At 32.0% G+C, this 19,429-nt stretch overlaps 7 protein-coding genes across 9 annotated transcripts in view; 5 read left to right on the plus strand and 2 right to left on the minus strand.

Moving 5' to 3' along the window:
* The window catches only part of LOC145322681 (uncharacterized), a 143,369-nt gene extending 140,958 nt beyond the window's left edge, over positions 1-2,411 (plus strand). Inside the window, exons 2-4 of the mRNA XM_080164921.1 lie at positions 17-83; positions 334-1,735; positions 2,050-2,411. Coding sequence (XP_080021047.1) covers positions 355-1,735; positions 2,050-2,411 — 1,743 coding nt within the window. The 5' untranslated portion in view covers positions 17-83; positions 334-354. The remainder of the gene's footprint in view (positions 1-16; positions 84-333; positions 1,736-2,049) is intronic.
* Positions 1-19,429, minus strand: part of LOC145310994 (chromosome-associated kinesin KIF4A-like) — a 456,179-nt gene that overhangs the window by 56,573 nt on the left and 380,177 nt on the right. The gene's annotated exons all lie outside the window — the stretch shown is intronic.
* The window catches only part of LOC145322611 (uncharacterized), a 447,245-nt gene that overhangs the window by 47,639 nt on the left and 380,177 nt on the right, over positions 1-19,429 (minus strand). The window lies entirely within an intron of this gene.
* LOC145311742 (uncharacterized) lies at positions 3,599-6,728 on the plus strand. Its single transcript, XM_080150720.1, has 3 exons — positions 3,599-4,581; positions 4,790-4,843; positions 5,322-6,728. Exons 1-3 carry the CDS (start codon positions 4,258-4,260, stop codon positions 5,430-5,432), a joined length of 489 nt encoding a protein of 162 aa, XP_080006846.1. The 5' UTR covers positions 3,599-4,257; the 3' UTR covers positions 5,433-6,728.
* On the plus strand, positions 6,725-11,694 carry LOC145311703 (uncharacterized). Of its 2 annotated transcripts, XR_013876765.1 has the most exons (7): positions 6,725-6,835; positions 7,099-7,378; positions 7,844-7,946; positions 8,272-8,660; positions 9,075-9,138; positions 9,790-10,349; positions 10,560-11,694. XR_013876765.1 is itself a non-coding variant. In XM_080150675.1 (6 exons), exons 2-6 carry the CDS (start codon positions 7,104-7,106, stop codon positions 9,814-9,816), a joined length of 858 nt encoding a protein of 285 aa, XP_080006801.1. In that variant the 5' UTR covers positions 6,725-6,835; positions 7,099-7,103; the 3' UTR covers positions 9,817-11,694. The 2 variants fall into 2 exon arrangements, 1 of the variants encoding a protein (XP_080006801.1); XM_080150675.1 differs by having other exon boundaries at positions 9,790-11,694.
* LOC145310407 (uncharacterized) lies at positions 11,686-16,513 on the plus strand. Its single transcript, XM_080150409.1, has 6 exons — positions 11,686-11,787; positions 12,354-13,882; positions 14,320-14,481; positions 14,897-15,212; positions 15,505-15,605; positions 15,997-16,513. The coding sequence occupies exons 2-6, from the start codon at positions 13,265-13,267 to the stop codon at positions 16,111-16,113; spliced, it is 1,314 nt and encodes a 437-aa protein (XP_080006535.1). The 5' UTR covers positions 11,686-11,787; positions 12,354-13,264; the 3' UTR covers positions 16,114-16,513.
* Positions 16,434-19,423, plus strand: LOC145311149 (uncharacterized). Of its 2 annotated transcripts, XM_080150520.1 has the most exons (3): positions 16,434-16,572; positions 17,730-18,880; positions 19,365-19,423. In XM_080150520.1, the coding sequence occupies exons 2-3, from the start codon at positions 17,810-17,812 to the stop codon at positions 19,365-19,367; spliced, it is 1,074 nt and encodes a 357-aa protein (XP_080006646.1). In that variant the 5' UTR covers positions 16,434-16,572; positions 17,730-17,809; the 3' UTR covers positions 19,368-19,423. The 2 variants fall into 2 exon arrangements, with proteins under 2 accessions (XP_080006646.1, XP_080006640.1); XM_080150514.1 differs by lacking the exon at positions 19,365-19,423 and having other exon boundaries at positions 17,730-19,071.

Below are 19,429 nucleotides of genomic sequence, written 5' to 3' on the forward strand. Positions count from 1 at the left end.
TTTCTAATCTAATTTCAGACAGAATAAAAATGATTTTAGAAAGTTGAGAAAAAGTTGTCTCTTAGGAATTGGATTAAACACAGGTTATTTAGATAATTTTTTCCCTATTGTATAAAGTAGTAAGATATGGTTTGTTTGTTTGTAAGATCCGCTAACCAATGCACTAATTGAACTTTCTATTTTCGAGAAGCTTCTAATACAATTTTAGGCTATGCTTTCTTTCCTTTCCAATTACGTTCAAATACACGGCCCCTAGATGCAAGGTTGCAACCGTTATTATCATCCTACATTTTATAATATACAGGAGCGCAACTTATTTATTTTTTTTTATAGGAGATCTGCTTATTATTGAAAATGTCTCCAATCTGTAAAGAAACATTCAATGTAAATAAAGAATCTGAAAATGTTATTATTCACAAAATTGATACAAAGTTTCCTTGTAATGTATGCAACAAACAATTCAAAAGAAAAATAGCTCTCGACACACACTTAAAAACTCACAAATCTTTGCAGCAAAATGTCAAATTCTCATGTGATATATGTCACAAAAGGTTCAACCATGAGCGTTATCTCATGAAACACAAAAGACATCAACATAGTGTAAGACCTGAAGGTTTTTATCCATCTGATATTTGTCATGAGTTTAAAGATTCTGCTAAAGAAGCAATACTACGTTGTGAGGTATGCTCAGAATTGTTTACCTGCCAGCGTGATTTACAAAAACACAAACTACTTCAAACACAACTGCCTGATGAAAAGTGCTTTAGAAAATATTACTGCATTACAAATTTCACGACAATAAAGAAGAATAAGGATGGAAGTATGTCAAAATTATATTCATGTGATTTGTGTCAAAAACAGGTTCAGAGACTTTGTGGTTTTAGGCTACACATGGCGAAACATTTTAGGAAAAAATATATATTTTCATGTGATCTATGTGGCAAAAAATTTAACACAAGATTCAACTTTAGAAGGCACGTGACTTTGAAACATTCAAATGAACCTAGAAAGTTAAAGGCTGATTATAATTGTGCTGTATGCCGTAAACAATTTGATAGATATTTCAACTTTAAAAGGCACATGGCTAAAAAAGATCATTCACATAAACTTAGAAAATTGAAAATGAAAGAAGTTAGTGTCGACCTAGAAAGACTTAAAATCAAAGGGCTAGACTCATTCAAGCTGCATTCAAATACTCAAACTGATTATGAAAGTTTGAATATTGAACAAAATAATCCAAATACTGCCGCCAATCAACCTAAAAACGTGTCTCCGTCTAAACACTTATCTCAAGAATCTAAGTTTGCTGTTTATGTTTATGCCAGTGAAATCCTAGACATGGATATAGTGAAACAAGAACAAGATGACTTAGTTGATGACAATAACATCCAAGAAAATCTGGATCACTTTGTCAGCGTGTTTCATCAACAAACAAATCTTACTACAACAGAAGATCCTGCTAAAGACAAAGTAGAAAAAGCCATCATTGAAGCAAATTCAAACTTGGAGAAAACATTACTTAAAGAAAGCTTAGGGGTAAACGATGGTTTTGTATCAGATACAGCGCATACTTTTAATCACATTTCTGTTCTAAAAGAAATATACTCAAAACAAGATATTATTGAAGAAGTTGATTATGACCGAGAAATTATGGAAAGAAGCCAAAGAAAAGCCAAAGCTGTAAGTCAACAGAACAAGAATGAACCAAGTTTATCTTGGCGAAGAGATTTAAAAGGTAAACAAAATTTTTTGGTAGCTGGTCCAAACTCAACTTTTTGTACATACTTCCTTTTCTAACAGTTTCTTTTATGGGGGCGTCGTAGCCTCGTGGTAGCAAAGTTTTATATTCACATTATCTTATTCGTTGGCTGAAAAAGTTTGGGTAATTTTTTATTGAACTATGATTGGTTGGTTTCAAACTGGTTCAAAAAATTTTATTTCTACAGAAATGGTAACTTTGTTTATCATTATTGGAGATGTATGTCAATTTATCGTCTATTGTCTTATCCCTTAATATCCGTAAATTATTTAATATCCGTATTTGTTTAGAAACAAGAAGAAGACACAGAATTAATCTGAAAAACAATCCAAACATTGACAACAGCAGCAATAAGGAGGATTTGATAAATAAATCTTCCAAAACAGAGCTTACTAACAGAGAGTCATTTAGAAAGAAATTGATTCATGTTGATAAGAAACCTATTGATAGTAATGATGTTACTGCCAAAGAAGATAGAAATATCCTAAATACTGCTTATGATATAGAATCACAAGACAATTGTGAATCTTGTAACCAAGACAGTGGTAATGAAGAGGAGGTCGAATTCGTGAAAGAACTGCAAACTAATTGGTGGCAGATTCTTGAAATTGTCCCACCTAGAAGTTCGCCACGCAAGGAAATAATTTATTAAATGATATTTAATTTTCTTCATTTTTAAAATATTTTCATAATTGGTTGGTTGTGATTTGAATCTTTGTTACCTAATGTTTTCACAAGTAGACGCTGAAACATAAACAATCATATAATTACTTGGCTTTTCTTAAGGTCTTGGCAAACAACCAATACTAAATCACATATTTTTTATAATTGAATAGTTTTATTTGGCTCAATAACTTTGGGTACTTTAAATGAATTTTGATTGATAGTTCCAAACTAGTAGTGTCAAAACTTTTCTAACAATAATTTTATCACACAGTATGAGTAATTTTGTTTATCATCATTTGGGAAGGTATATTTATTTATCATCCATAGTCTTATCCCTTAAGATTCCTGAATTTCAACCATATAGAAAATACAATAAATTTATTAAACCAGGACACAGAAAAAGAATACCAAAGTCCTAGAAAATCCACAAGACGTGCAAAAGAAAGGTCCTTTGTTAGCGGACTCTCTCTGTGAAGATTTTAGTTGTTGTTATGTTGAGTATAGTGTTCTCATTTATAGGGATAAAATAAAATCATAGGAAGATTCAGAAATTTTTTTGGTAGGAGTTCCACTCCCTAACATCAGAAGAATAATATTTAGCATCAGATATTAAATCTTCATTCAAATGGCTTATTATTACTTGGATATTACACCAGATTTTCATGTTTTCTGATAAAGTGAAACTTGCAGCTGGCTAAAATATCGATTTTCTCTTCTGACTCCTTTACCCCATCCCCTCCTAATGGATGGATGAACTGACCAATAAATGATGTTAACTTTATCAACCTAAATTGACTACAATTTTTCCCCTGTCATAATATCCACGTTTATTCTATATCCTTTCGCATTCCTAAAAGGAGTAGACTCGAACCATCTACCCTAGAACTGCAAGCAAGCGCGATTGGCACTGTCTTATTTTCTGCAGATTTTAGTCGATTGATCATGTTTTTGTGCATTTAAAGTTCCTAATTTACTTCACTTGTATAGATTAATTGATTAACCTGTTACACTTTTGATATCAATCAATTTATGTATATTTTCTAATCTGTTATGATCATTATATTTATTCTTTTATTTTTTATGAAGGATTTGAGGTATAGTATATGGAGAGAAATCTATGTATTTTAGGATTTGTACGAAAATTAAATAGTAAAATAATAATTGAAGAGGGGGGGGGGGGCTAATAGGGTTGGTGGTAATCACCACATTCTTCCCCTATATTGTATGTCTTCTATTGACCTATACCTGAAATCCTGACGTTTGTGCCAAATTATACCAATGTTGTAATAATGGATTTATTATTACTTGGATATTACACCAGATTTTCATGTACTCTAATAAAGTGATACTCGCAGGGGACAAAATTGACGAAAATTTTTCCCCTGTTATACATAGGTAATATCCACGTATATTCTATAGGTATTAATTGTTGTAATAGATTTACACTAAGTCAACATTGCTTTAAGTGAATTACTTGTAGTTTATCTTGATATTTTAGGTAAAGTCAAAGTTTTAATCTTTCATTATTATTTAAAAAATAAGTCATTCTAAAACTAAGTCAAAAATGTTTCAATTTTAAACATTTTAATTTACTCCTGCCGATATTTTACACGTAAAATTTTTTCTTGTCATGTTAAATGTTTTCCTTTGTGTATTAGAGCTTTAGATGTAAACAATACCAATTTATGTAAATAATCTTATTCTGATAATCTTTTTTTTACACATTTCAGAAAAAAATGGTATGTCCTTTGAACTGAAATAGTGAATAGTGATATCTAGCTTATCTGAACTTTATATGTGTTTTAAATTGACTTAGTAACATAATAAATTTCATGAAAATGAACGGAACGCCGAAACCCCGCAAGAACCCTAACCCCCTGAACCTAATATTTACTTGCAAGATATGCGACAAGAACTTTTCGCGCAGTGATTGTCTACGCCGCCACAAACTCATGTTCCACGAGGTTATAAAGCCGTACTCTTGCGAGGTGTGCGGCAAGGCGTTTGCGCGCGAGTACATTCTGAACACACACAAAAAGAATCACGTGACCCAGAGCCAGTCACATCCGTGCAGCATGTGTGGCAGCTCATTCAAGCGGAAAGATTCGCTGACACGACACATGAAAAAGATGCACAAGGAAACTGTTCAGGTTCAGGTAAAAAATTATTGTTTTAGCCAGGGAGGGAGGGGACATTGGCCTGTTTATTACACTTGTCCCTAAAAGTTTAATATATTTTTTTCTTATTCATTAACTTGATAACATTGGATACTTTTATTTAATTTCGATTGGTTGGTTCATTATGTTCAGTGTTTATAGTTTTTAAATCGCTATGATTGTTGTTAACCTTATTTTATTTTGTCAGGTGGAACCACAGAAACCAGCCCAACCACAACCTGTGCAACATCAACCACAACACCAGGAAAATATACTTAGTAAACTAAAATATAACAATATAAAAAAAATCCTCCAATGAAAATAGTCTTTATAGGTTGATAGGAAAGGCAATAGAAGTTTTAATCTAACCGTTTTCCTTACTGACCTTTTATCCCAACCTCTAGAGAAAGTTATACACCATTAGATCTTATTTTGATGTATCTCTAAATCAATCTTATTTATGTGTCCTACAAACAATCAACCTTTGTTTTCAAGTTCGAACTATGCAGAGTAATGAGTTACGCCTGTTTTGAACCAAGGGAATCCTCTCTTAAGGCCATCCCAGGACCTTTTTTTATTAAGAGCGTTCACCGGAAATACAAACATAGTACTACTCTGTCAAATTGATAGGATTTTCTCTGGTTATTTGTAACTAAAAATTAAATATTTGTAAATACTTTTCAATTTTAGATCTTAGAATAATCATAAAATATTTTTATCTAAGTATTTTTTTTTTTGTACAGGTTGTCCACCACGTAATGAAACAAGAAGTATTACATCACCCTGTCTATACAACAATAGGAGGGTTACATGGGGTTGTGGGACACCCCTCCGGGCATCCAGCATGGTAAATAGGAGGGCTACCCATCCGGGCAACGTTAGGCGGAGTATATGCCTTTTCTCTCTAGGAAAAACATCACTTGTATCTAACTGCATAAAAATATTTGAATTAAAAAATATAAATTTTGTTTAAGATTTGCCAAATATTTCTAATGTTTTGCTTTTCTTACAGTATAGTGGTTTATTATTTAAAAAATATTTTAAAATCAGGGATGGAGGGAACTTTGGACTTTAATTTACACTGGTATCCAAAGTTTCATAACCACGTATACTTTTGTTGAAATTATATTTGTTGGTTCAAAAATTGTTGTGTCCTAACATTTCAACAAATAATTTAAATTTTTTAAGGAGTAATTTGTATATTTTCATTGTATTGGGGATTTAAATAAATTTAGCGTCCATTGTCTTATCCCTTTAATTCCCTCGGTTTTATACAACTAAAATCAATAATTAAAAAAAATTCCTTTGATGAAACAATCGAATTAAATATGGTTTTGTATCAAAACTTTTGAAATGGGGTTATAAGAATAATCATAATGAGATTAAGTAAAAAAATAGTATTATTATGCAACACGGTAAAAAAAGGAGGTAGGTGATTTTGTCAACACACTTAAACAGTACAATTTAAATGTTCTTAATGTTTTAAGTATATGCTGCTAACGTTAAAGTGACAGAAATTTCCTCCCCCTTTAACTATGAATAACCAAACTATTTGTAATTATATTACCTACCTACTAAATGTAAATATTATGTATTATGTAAAATATTGTAAATTGTATGTTCATAGTTTAGTTACTTAAATAATTAAAATTAACAATTTTAAAGCAGCAAAATTTTAGCTGGATATAATATACCTAACCAAAGCATTTTTTACCAATTTTATATTTCTTTTAAGATAATTTATCAATAAAAAACAGTGCTTTCCCTCAAAATGCTTAGCGAGCACAGAACCCTAGACCCCTTTATTTCTGAATTAACTAAAATAAATGAGAGGGGGGGGGGGATAACTAACCCTGCAGGGCTACCCTGTACCAAATATATAACCTAACCTAAAATAAAAAATAAACGCGGTAAACTAGTACCACTCATTCATCCCTTGTTTAAATTTTTTTTCAAATAAGAACATTTCTGTGCTCTACTTTGTTCTTTAAGGGAAACCGCATAAAAAAAACATTTAACTTAAAGTTACCTTTCTTCAAAAGACAAACTGAAAATCAATATTATAGCTGCTTTAAACTACTTTATGCCTAGTTCTTATGCATTTCTTAATAATAATTATAATTGTAAAACTATTTTTAATTTCAGAAGCAAGTTAAATGGTTTTTGATTTATAGAGTTGGCTAGAGGTGGATTAGTTACAACCTTCATAAAATAATCTTGTCTTTGGAGAAAAGAAACGGTTACAGTAAATCAGGTAAGAGTTTAGATTTTTATGTATGTTAGCCTTAATCCTCTTTAGATTGAAATAATTGGTTGAAAAGTTTGGCACTTTTATACTATACTAAGGACGAGGGAAAAATCAACCAATAGCGTCGGGAATATTATCACAGCAAAGTCGCTACAAAAGAGCAGAAAGCAATATGTTAGCAGATGAATAAGGTCCCCAACAAAAGGGGAATCTAAGTAGTTGTCTGATTATTCGTGTATATCTATAGATTTATTGTCTTATCTATTTAGTTAAAATGATGAACCACCACCACCAACAGCAACAACAACAACAGCAGCAAGTGCAAGTGCAACCGCAACAGCTGCAACTCCAGATCCTGCCGCCGCAGCAGATCAAGATGGAGGAGGAGAAGAAGAAGCCCAACCTGATATTTCACTGCAAGCTGTGCAACAAAAACTTTGCCCGCAGCGACTGTCTGCGCAGGCACAATCTCATGTTTCATGAGGTTATCAAGCCATACTCTTGTGATGTATGCAGCAAGGCGTTTGCGAGAATGGATATTTTGAACAGGCACAAATGGATTAAAATTACAATTTTAGTAGCACAGCATTATAATCTTAGATTAAATAAGTCATATTTGACGTCATGTTATAAAGAATTAATCAACGGGAGAATATATATAATATTCAGTGATTTATTGACAAATTCTAATTTTGGGTACACTTACGTGTCCTATTCTAGTGTCTTTGAAAAAGGAGGGATGTTGAAATGTCTGAAACCTTTATAAGACTAAAGTTGATTTACAAAAGAGCTCGTCTAAATTTTGGGACCCTAAGGGGCTACACCGAGAGGTGATCTCTCTGGGAAGGGTCAAGATAACCCCCAAAATAGTCAAAAACATTCCCTCGACTTGTAAAGGCGAACCATATCGGCCCAGTAAGTGAACTTTTTCTGTACAGATACAAAGTAGTCATTCTGTTACTTTTCTAAATGATACATTAAGTTTTTAACCTATCAATCTATTTATGACCACAGGCATAAGAAAACTCATGGGCCAAGAAATACGTTGCCGCCCCCTCCCCCTCAACAGCCACCCAACACTAATGTGTACAGTGTATACAACATGTTTATGCACCAGGTAGGATATTTAATTTCAAGTTGAATTATAACCAGTTGGCTTAGGAAAGCTACTGTACGACTCATTAAGTCAGTCTGTCTGTCCGTCAATCCGTCCGTACTTTTGGAATAGTTATTTGTTCAGCTGCGAGCAGAGATTATTATAGTTGCATTGATCATTGAGCTTCTATAAAATAGATATAAAACTTTCGCTGACCTATTAGAACCTTTACTGTAAAGGAGAACCATGTTGGTCCTGTGGTTAGCGAGACCCTAGGCTACAGATAGACATCCTCTTACTTTAATATAAGATCCTCTATTCTTGAATAATTAAGTATACCTCTCAGGACGGAACCGGGCAAAACCGGATGGTGTACCAACTCCCGACTCAGCCGTTGCCGCTCCACCAGGTCGCCACATCCGTCGCCCCGAACAACATTATCAACATGACCCAGCAGCCGCCGAAGAAGCGTCGCCGCAAGACGCCGCAGCAGCCGCGCAACCGTAACCACGATCCCAACGCCATATTTCCGTGTGAGGTGTGCGACAAAACGTTCACGCGCAATGACTGTCTGCGCAGGCACAACTTGATGTTTCACGAGGAGAACAAGCCGTACACTTGTGACGTGTGCCACAAAAGTTTTGCGCGGCCTGACCTACTCAACAGACACAAGAAGGGGCACACAAGAGAGAACGAGTCGTATGCGTGTGCGCTGTGTGGCAGCAAGTTTACCAGGTAAAAAATGGATAAAGTATATTACGTGGATATTATGACAGGGGAAAAATCGCCATTCAATTTTAGGGGAGGGGATGTGGTAAACATGGTGGTTGGGGAGAATCGTTATTTTAGCCAGCTACAAGTTTCACTTTATTTGATTACATGATAATCTGGTGTAAGTTAGATCCAAGTAATATACACACTTTTTAACAGCAAAGCTTTTATCCTACCTTTAGTGGCGTTCCGTTCGTCGGTAATGGATTTGTATGCTAGTTCATTTAGGTATATTATGATCGTCCTATGGATTTCAAAACTTGCACAAATATTTTTGCAACATTTAGACGAATCTTTAATAAAAAGTCTATATGTTCTTCATTGTTTATGATATCTTATCTTGAAAACTACATGGTAGAAAATGATGAAATATTTTAGGAAAGATTCTCTTACTCGCCACAACAAGAAAATGCATAAAGAACTTGGCATCCCTCAGGTTCAGGTAAAGATTAAAATATTTAGTTTTAAAACATTTTACTAGATGGCTAAAAAAAAATCGAACTTGGCTCAAGTTTCACAATCTTTTTACCCAGTTGGTTGGTTTTATTATATCTGGAGAGCTATTTCTCTTAAGATTGTCGTCTTTCCCCTCCCCAAAAGTTAAAAACCTGACCTTTACCTGTACCAAGGTACAAGCTTCTCTGAAAAGTAGAGCTAAATCGGTCCACCAGTCAACAAAATCTTTTGGCATTGACAGAATGACACATACAGACAAACAACTAAATTAGGAAACTACCGGCTACGCCCCTAGAGGTTTCGTTGGGGGACTGTCTTTAGGTTGGGGGGATATCAACCCTTCTTTCTATTTTAGTTTTAAAACGAAAAAGTAATAAAAAGTTTAAATGGGTATTTTTATCTAGGGTAATTTCTCTTTAGTAGGTAGTAGTACCCATCCTCAAAAATAGTTATTAATCTTTCCTGTGCCTATATCTGTAAAGAAGAACCGTATTGGTTCAGCGGATAGCAAATCTTATGGTACACACAGAAAACAGACAAACATCCTTACTTTTACTGTTACTTTAATATAAGAATGCATGCTGTTCAGATATTTTTTTTGAGAATGGTCCAATAATATAAAACCCTGATTTTTTAGGTCCAGCTGCAAGGCCATGCTTGGTAAAGAGGAGCGGATTGTCTGCACAACAATGGGTGTGGGAGCATCAGCATTATATTTCAGGAACTTGGACTTATATAACAATTAAATGTACTAATCTATCCTTTATCAACACATTAACATTTTACTTATTTAAAATGTTTGTTATTGTCTCTTGATTAGGGAAAAAAATAAAAGGTGATTTAATGTCTAAACAAAGTAAAACAAAAAGCAAATTTGAATTATAAATATTAAATATGACACAATTAAATGTTTAAATTATAAGAATATGCTAATTTCAAAATAAAGTTAAAAATCTTTTACCAATGTGATTATTGGAAACTTTTTCATTTAAAAGCTATTAATATTTTTCTTTTTTTGCCATTTTATTAATTCTGAAAGCTAATGTAATTTGATATAACCTCATTATATGTAACCATAAAAAAAGCTTTTATTGTAACCTGAACATGCGATTTCAATTTATTATTTTGTGTATAAAGGTCTGCAAGTAAAATTGTTTCATAGTATATATAATACCTAGTTATTATAGAATTTACAGGGTGTTCATAATGATCTTTTAAAAACTGCCTAATTTTGAGGCCTCCTAAGCATTTTATGCAAACTTGTACGGCCGTTTGTTGCTTCTGAAATATTATAAAATTCTAAAAATTCACCCAAAAGTTATTTTTTTCAATGGATTTTTGAACCCTAAAAAAATCATATTTTGGTAAATTTAAATATTTTAATAACTTTTGAACACCCTGTGAAAGAAATGAATGTAGTTTGTAAAGTTATTATTAATGTTGTACATAATACTGTAGTAGGTACCTTATATCTTGTAGCCATTTATAAAGAAAATAGAGAGGGAATATTTCATTTGAAAGAAAAACTAATGTCCTCCAACTGTTTTTAAATATCAAATGTATTTTAGTGTAGAATAGTAGCAGTTACTTTTTTCCTTTAGAAAAAAACACTTAACTAATATTTTTCATCGGCAAAATAGTTTTTCTTTAGTTTAAATATCCCTTCTATCCCTTTTTTTGATTTTTTAAAGATCTACGTATAATATATCAATTAAAATACATTTTTATTAGATTATATTTTCCTAGCATGTTTTTAAATTGTATTAAATCTTATTTAAAAATTGGGTACTGTGACAGATAATTTTCTTTTTTAAAGTTTTAAATGAATTCCAAACATTTAAATCAATTAATTTAAATTTGATAAATTTAAATCTGATAAAAATCTCAGAATATCACGATCCTTACCTATTAGATGTTAACGAATATTTCTGCTTTTATATTTTTATCATTTTAATTTTTTAAAATAACATAGAATTGAGCGTATCACTCTAAAATATATAAAACATTATTTTCCTGTATTATTTTTCGAAATAATTTAGTACTTATTATTATTTAGTAAATTTTCACAGCAATATTTGTGCTGAAATTAAGCAAAATAATATATTTCAGTATGGAAACACTTATAACCTTCTCTATATTCATTTTCATTTCACCAGGATAAATTAGCAAAATGTTTTTTTATTGGCGAAGAATACGTGGATACTGGATAATATTGACAGGGGGAATTTTTCCTCTAGTTAGGGTGCTAATATGGATCTCATTTATTGGTCATCCAGTAGGAGGAGAGGGGATGGGGTAAAGGGGATTGATTTAGAGTATCATTTAGCCATCTACTAGTATCACTCTTTATTAGAGTACATTAAAATCTGGTGCAACATCCAAGTAATAATATATCGACTGTTGGGTTATAAGTGGTGCCATTGGCGAAATAATAATCTATTTTAAAAATAGTAAAACTATCTTTAATTGTAAATTCTATGTTGTTATAATAATATTCTTCTCTATAATAATATTATTAACTGTTTGTCTATTTTCAGAGAAAGACGGTTAGCTAAAATATGTCTACTAAGAACAAGTATGAGTGCGATTTATGCCAAAAAGAATTTCCGGATAATTATAAACTACAACGACACAGGTTAACATTTATATAAAATATTTTAGGAAGTAAAGCTTTTCTATATTTAGGGTCGAGTCGTACGTCCGTAACAATGACTTATAACGTTAATATTATTCTTTGAAGACATGTTTATTTTTAACTCTTAATTTAGCAACAATTTTTATTTGATATTATTATATAAATCTTCTTGATTTTGAAACAAAGATTCCTTTGATGATTAAGCACTAGGATATAAGCAAAGCATCAAATCAAGTTTATTTGAATATTTAGTTTTGAAAAAGTAATAAAAAAACAGCTTAATCAAAATGAATGAATATCTAGACATGAAAATTATACTCTTGTGAAATACCTATGCAAAATTTAAAAGATTTCTTCACTTAAATAATAGTATGAAACAGTAATCTTGTGAATTATGCCAACAATCATTTTTCTGAAATGATAACTTCTACAATCACAAATTAGACATTTTTCTATTTATCTGAAAAACTGTGTGATATTAATTTTTTCAAAATATTTTAATTTTCAATACTCTAAGAACCTTCACTCACTAAATACACTTAGTTGAACTAACCCTTTTGTTTTAGAATAATCCATACTGGAGAGAAACCATTCACATGTGATATCTGCCAGAAAGCATTCTCCCGCAAGGATAAACTGAAAGACCACGAGCTGCTGCACGAGGACCCAACTCCATTTGCCTGCGATTTGTGTGAAAAACAATTCTCTCGCAAGGATAAAATGAAGAAGCACAGAGAAACCCACAAGGTCATTGGCCATATTACTCTAGACTAAACTTGTTTAACTTTTGTTGTCTACTTAATCTGGTGAAATTGTGTTTAATTTATAATTGGCATTTTAAAAATCTCAAAGAATATGAACTGTTGTATTATGAATTTTTAAAAGCTTTTTGCAATTTAATTATTATTTTTTTTTTACAAAAATTAAAATATTTATAGGTAGTTACGCACATAAATGGAGGGACAAACGGACAAATTGAGTTAAGGAGTAGGTGCTTATTGAACATAAATAAAGGGGACTGGGGGTGAAAAGTATAAAGAAGGTAGAATAAATAATAGAAAATCATGAAACCTTACTTTATCAATGTGTAAATGTCTTTTTTGTTTTGTTTATCAGACAGGCTAATGCACCAAATAAGTTGTGAACTCAATGCACCAATGTCTAGAAAATCAGCTGACTATCTCTAATGACAGCATATTTCCGCTTAAGTGTTACGGACATAAAAATTGACAGACTGACAAAGTGATTAATAGAGTAGCTTCACTACTAAAATATGAAAAGTAACTATCTTTAATGTTAAACGATTTTTTGCTGAATTTTGTCTATATTATATTTAAATTATTATTTTATGCTAATAGCCTATTCATACCTTTTTTAATTATCATTGACGTATACCTTCTGTAATTTATATGTTTTTCTTTCAGAAAAATGTAAAAGAAATGATTTAATTATAGTTAATAGATTAGGTATCAGAAAAATGAAACCTAAAGTTAAAGAAAAACAATCTAAAGATCCAAGTTATGAAAATGTTTTTCAATGTGATTCCTGTCCATATAAATGTTTACAAAAAAGATATTTGCTAAGACACAAACGGTTATATTCAACTTGTGATGATTGTCATACGTCTTTTGGCTGTTCTAGTCAACTGAGAGAACATAGGAAAGTTAACTTATATCCAACTTGTGATGATTGCCATACATCTTTTGGCTGTTGTAATCAACTAAGAGAACATAGGAAAGTTAACTGTAAAAAATATAAAGTTTCAACGCTAGAAGAGGCCTGGGAAATCCGACGGAGATGGATTGAAGAAAATTGTTCTCCAGAAGAAATGGAACTAGCCGCCAGAACTGACGTTTTAAACACTGACAGTGATTACAATGTTTCAATTCTAAAAGATTTTATTACAACAGAAAAAGATGATGATATAGATACAGTTGAAACCGTTACTGAAAATGTTGACAATGTAAACGAGGATAACCAAAATTGTGATAATTTTTGTGAACCTGACGTTGATCAAGAGAACCGTTACTACAACAAACCTAGTCAATTAAAGGATTATTTAGATTTTAGAATTCGAGAGCTTACCAAAAATAAGGCATTTTTTTGTTAATTTTTAGAATTATTTTCCTCTTGTAAAACTATAAATGCACCTGAGGTTTAAGGGTAGGGCGCGGGTTATATGAATAAAATAAAGAGTTCTGAAATATTTTTCCATTTTATTTTAGTCGGGGGAAAAAAATAAATCTTGTGCAGAATATACACCCCTGAAAAAAATGTAAAAAAAATAGTAATAGGCCTTTCGATGACCTATAGAGCTACATTGTAAAGGAGGATCCTATCGGTCCAGCGGTTATCGAAATCCCTTGGTACACACAGACAAATATCCTTTTACTTTTATATAAGGATGAAAGGAATGTGAAGAAAAAAAAGGGATTTTAGGGTAAAAAAAGCTTTAAAAGCTTTTATACATATGTTTTATTTTATTTTAGCATAACTTTTTACATAGATTTATAAACAAAAATTGTTTATCAGAACGAAGAACCCACAAAGTTTCTACAGCCAAGAAAAAGATTGAGAGAAATATTTATAACTGATAAAAAAATTGCATTTTCGACAAATTCAGACAAAGTGCTTTCAAACTTAGACACAAATCTACCTAGATTAAATAGTCAGCTAGAAAATTCTTCGTTGCAAAAGGAATAATATTATATATTTAGTATTACTTATGGTAGTATTTTTATTAGTGAAGCTACTCTTTAATTTTCAATATCTGTCTGAAATATTTTTGAAGAATCATGGATTTCTAGGCTACTATTTAAGATAGAAAGCTGCATATTTTGTTAAAGTGCCCTACACCAAAAAGCATTTAGTGTATATTTTATTTGGTTTCGTTCGCCTGTCGGTTTAACTACAAAAAAAACTTGTATTTTACATAAAGGTTTTGTTATTCTCTTTTAATTTATAATTTCTCTTTCTATCTCTCCCTCTCTTTATTATGGCCACTGTCCGTTTGTTAATCCAGGATTTCTTGTACTGCTTTAGAATGGGCTTGAAGAATTTTAATCTAAATCTTCATTTTGGAGTTTAAGTAACTACAATATTAAACTTTAAGGCTTCTGATAAAACAAACACATCCAAGGGCAAAGAAAATAGTTCCCCAAAGTTTAAAAATCCACAAAGAACAAACATAAGAAATCAACGAAAATTCAAAAAGCCAAGCCCACCGACACCCACAGTGTTAGATTATCTTGGCTTGCAAAGAAGAAAGAGATGCCAACCATCCTTTCAAATAAATAACAAAAAACGAGAGAAACATTTTTCATGTGCTATTTGCCGGGAAGTGTTTTACCACAAGGTTCATTTGTTGAAGCACAAAGTTATAAAACATTTAAAGCAAAAGACCAACGTCAAAATAGTAGATAAAGGTAATATTGATTTCTTGAAGCGAAGTTACTCTTATAAGATTATTTGTAGTAGATTAACAAGGAATGTGGTGCTTTTCCTCAGAGTGCCTGTCAAGCACTGAATTGAATTCTTCCTCTCCCTTTATTGAAGATAATTAAAAATGAGGGGAAAGGTTTAGTTTATTTTCTTCCTATGCCTAACCCTTACGCATGGCCAAAACACTGTTGAGCCTATATCTGGGCTGCCCTAACTGTGCAGGGCTACCCAGTACTCAATATAACCCAACCTGACATGAATTTTTTATATGTTTAGACATAAGATGGCAAGAGGAAGATAATACTAATTGTGTTACAGTTTGGTACAGATGTCCTGTGCCTAGAACAGTTGGCTCTCAACTGGTTCAGTGTGACACAAGGGACATTATACTTTAATGTTTTTTACGAGCTTTTAGGGGAGGGCGAGGGACTTAAAGAAAAAAGCTTAAAACCATACCATGATATTTATTAAGCTTACCTGAAAAGTAAAACCAATTTGGACCTGCAATTCCGAGGTCTTAAGCTTCAGATAAAAATTACTACCTTGAATTAGAGGATATTATTTCTTGACCACCTTCCCCTTCTCTTTAGTCTAAAACCTAGCCCTATCCCTACGAGGTACTATTACTGCTGCTAAGATCTTCTAACCTTTACTTAACCTATTCTAACCTAAATTATGCATGAAAAAAATGTTTATTTTTCTAAAAATTAAGTTTGTGGTCCAGATGCCGCATACTGCAAACTATTGAAAGTATTATTATTGTCCACCAGAATGCGCCAAGAAGATCTTTGTCCCGGGGGTGCTGGGGTTGATCATCTCATCAGTCAACACGGCGTCTATCCTCTCCAGTTCATCAAGGAGGGTCTCAAATGGATAAAAGTTTAATTATATTTGTCAGAGTCATATCTCATTCTCCACATATTATAATATAGTTGCAATAATTTTAGCTTTATCTAACATGGCATACTAAAAAATAAATCATGGGGTTTGGGTTACTGATTATAGTCTAAATGCTTTCAATGAAAGTTTCTCAATTGAAAAACATTTTCATTAAATTCTGTTGATAGTTCTTAAAAATGTATCTTTCAAAATTCCTGTATTTTTGGGGCATTTAAAATTAACATGTAATAGTACAGAAAATACTCAAATAATTCCAATTTCTTATTTATATGTTGTATACTTCAACTTTATTAGATCTTTATATCTGTAAATTGTGTCTGTAAATAGCTGAGGCTGTGATAGAAGAGTGTTTATATTTAGAATTTATATTGTTATTTTTCAGAAAGGTATAATGAAGGACAAAATGAATTGAAGTATGGAGGGAAATTGATTCAGATTTTTAAGGTAGGTAAAATCAATCCAGGGGTGTATATTCTGCAAATTTGACCCAGCTAAGGGGGGGGGGGGAGGGAAAAAAAATAAAAGAATATGTGGGAGGGGAGATAATATGAATGAAATAAAGAGTTTTAAAAATACTTTTTCATTTTATCCCCTTCCTTGCTGGAAAAAAAAAATAAAAAAATTTGCAGCGGGGGAAAAAAATTAATCTTTTGCAGAATATAAGTACATCCCTGAATCAATCTTTTTTATTATAATAAAGCCAATCTTATGTTTTAATAGGTGTGTAAGTTACATTTTAAATACGCTTCTCATGCACTATGTATAATTAAAGTATATTAGCAAAAGTGGTAAGTAGTTAATTGTGATTATAACAGTTTGATTAATGTACTTGTCATTTATAGCATTTGATGATGTTTTGCCGTTTTATTTTATTTTTTACTTAAAACTTAACAAAACATCTGATAACATATAAAATTTTTTCATATAAAACCAAGGTGAAACTTATTTCTTTTAGATGATGTATTAAACGGCACCTAGTATATTCACTAGGGTTGGCAATCCGGAATTCGGATCCAGAATCCGGGATCCGGAATCCGCCCAATTTTTGGGCCAATTTTGGAATCCGAATCCGGAATCCGTTTTTTATTAGCGGATTCCGGATACTTAATTGGTATGCTAAAATTAGCGTATTGAGTTTTTTCTTTCAGCTATCGCTTTTTGAAGGCAAAGATTATCATCATTACATATAAAAATTTTCAAAATCTGGTTCGATTCTCGGAAGTGAATTATAGAGAACACCAAGAACATTAATTTTAGGACATATGTAGCACTTAATTTTTTTAATTTTTTAAAAAGCCTTTAAAAATACTGCTAGAATCCGGAATCCGAATCCGGAATCCGTCAAAAATAAGAATCCGGAATCCGCAAGGAATCCGCCACTTTTTTTGACAGATTCTTTTAAGAATCCGGAATCCGAATCCGGCCCAAAATTCGACGGATTGCCATCACTAATATTCACTTTTTAAAAAACACTCAAATCACTGCTGGAAAGTGCTGAAAATTACTTGCTCTCGTTCATGCATAGTCTCCTTTGTATAAAACTGTGATGTAATTCTTTTGGTTGAATATGTTATACAAATTATATCCTTATCTTGTTTTAGATGTATCCTAGAAACCGTTTGCTGTGATAGAAAAACCAGTTTTGACCTGTAAATAAACAAATAAAGAAAAACAAGCAATAATGAAGAACCTCAATGTAGACCCTCGAACATGTCCTCTCTGCCTCAAGATTTATTCATCAAAATCTAAAGTAAAGAGACATTTAAACACTGTGCATAATAAGCCAACTACCACTACGGGTACAGACATTACATACTCTTGTGATCAATGCAGTAAATGTTTCATCGACAAAGACAGCCTCAAGAAGCATAAGAAGAAAAAGCATGGTGGTAAACGAAAGCCATACAATTGTCATATTTGCCAGGCTGCGTTTACACAAAAAATTAACCTGACCAAACACATTCAGTTTGTCCATCAGGGCATTAAAGAATATTCTTGTCATTTGTGCTACAAATCATTTGCTTTCGAGAGTAACCTGAAACTCCACTATTCTAGAAATGCTTGTGCTCAGCTATATTCCTGTACAAAGTGTGATCAAAATTTTGACTCCGAAACTGACCTTTGCAATCACATGAATGTTGACCACGCCAAGAAGAAAAGTAAACGTGTTTGCTCCATGTGTAATCAAATATTTGAATCAAAGTCACTCCTACGAGAACATAAAAAAATACATCAAGAAAAATCTGGAATAGGTTACAACAAATTAAAGCCATTCTCATGTGAGCTCTGCGGTAAACCCTTTGCTGTCCTAGAAAATCTGAATAAACATAAAATCTCTGCTCATGTAAAGAAAGTTAATGTTAGATTAAAAGTTATTGATGCCGGTGACGTCGAAAGTGTTGAAAACATTGACTACGAAGAACTTATTCCAACCCATAAGGCTGTTCCTCTAGATATTAAAAATTCCAGTGGTCACCTACCAAATGGTATAACTGTCATTTTAAATGATGACAGAACAGTGGCCGAGATTACCAATGATAACAACGAGTTTGATAGTGCTAACGAGGAGGGGGAGTCGAGCAAGAGTGAAGCAGATGATTTTGATCAGCAAGATTTGGAAGAAAATGCGGGAACAGTTGTTGTGAAAAAATCCGCCAATGGCATCGAAAATTTAAAATCTGTTACCGATGAAGGAGTTTGTGATCTTGATCACATGGAGGGAGAAACAACTCTGTCATTCCCAATTCTGGAGGTCGTTAAGGAATGAACAGAAATTATTGTTTTACGAAGATACACTACAAGACTTACATGTCATTCTGTTGCCAATGCAATGATAAATCACAGATTCTTAGTATTTTCTAATTTATATACTTAGAATGTGGTATTAAACCTGAATAAAAATTATTTGTCTTTTTATTCATTAAAACAAAAACAAGAAAAAAAGGCTAATCTTACTTTATTGACTGTCGGAATAAATTCAAAAAGCTTTTCTACTATTGGGCAATGGCATTATTAGATTAGTTAACATAAAATGCCATGATATTTTTAAATATTTTAGTCTTTCAAAGATTTAAGAGGAATTTATATAGTTTTCTTGCATTAATTTACACTTACAAGTATTGAGATGTTTTTAATTAAATATTTTTATTAGCATGGCATTGAAAACATTTGTTTTGGTTTGAATTTTAGTTTTGTTAAAAAATACAAATTATATATTTTATCCGTCCTTTAAAAAGTAAAAGATATTATTACCTGATAGTAAATAGTAAATATATTACGAATACAGGGGCGTAGTTTCTGC

Source organism: Acartia tonsa, chromosome 1, assembly GCF_053477335.1.
Source record: "Acartia tonsa isolate MP-2025a chromosome 1, ASM5347733v1, whole genome shotgun sequence".
NCBI lineage: Eukaryota > Metazoa > Arthropoda > Copepoda > Calanoida > Acartiidae > Acartia > Acartia tonsa.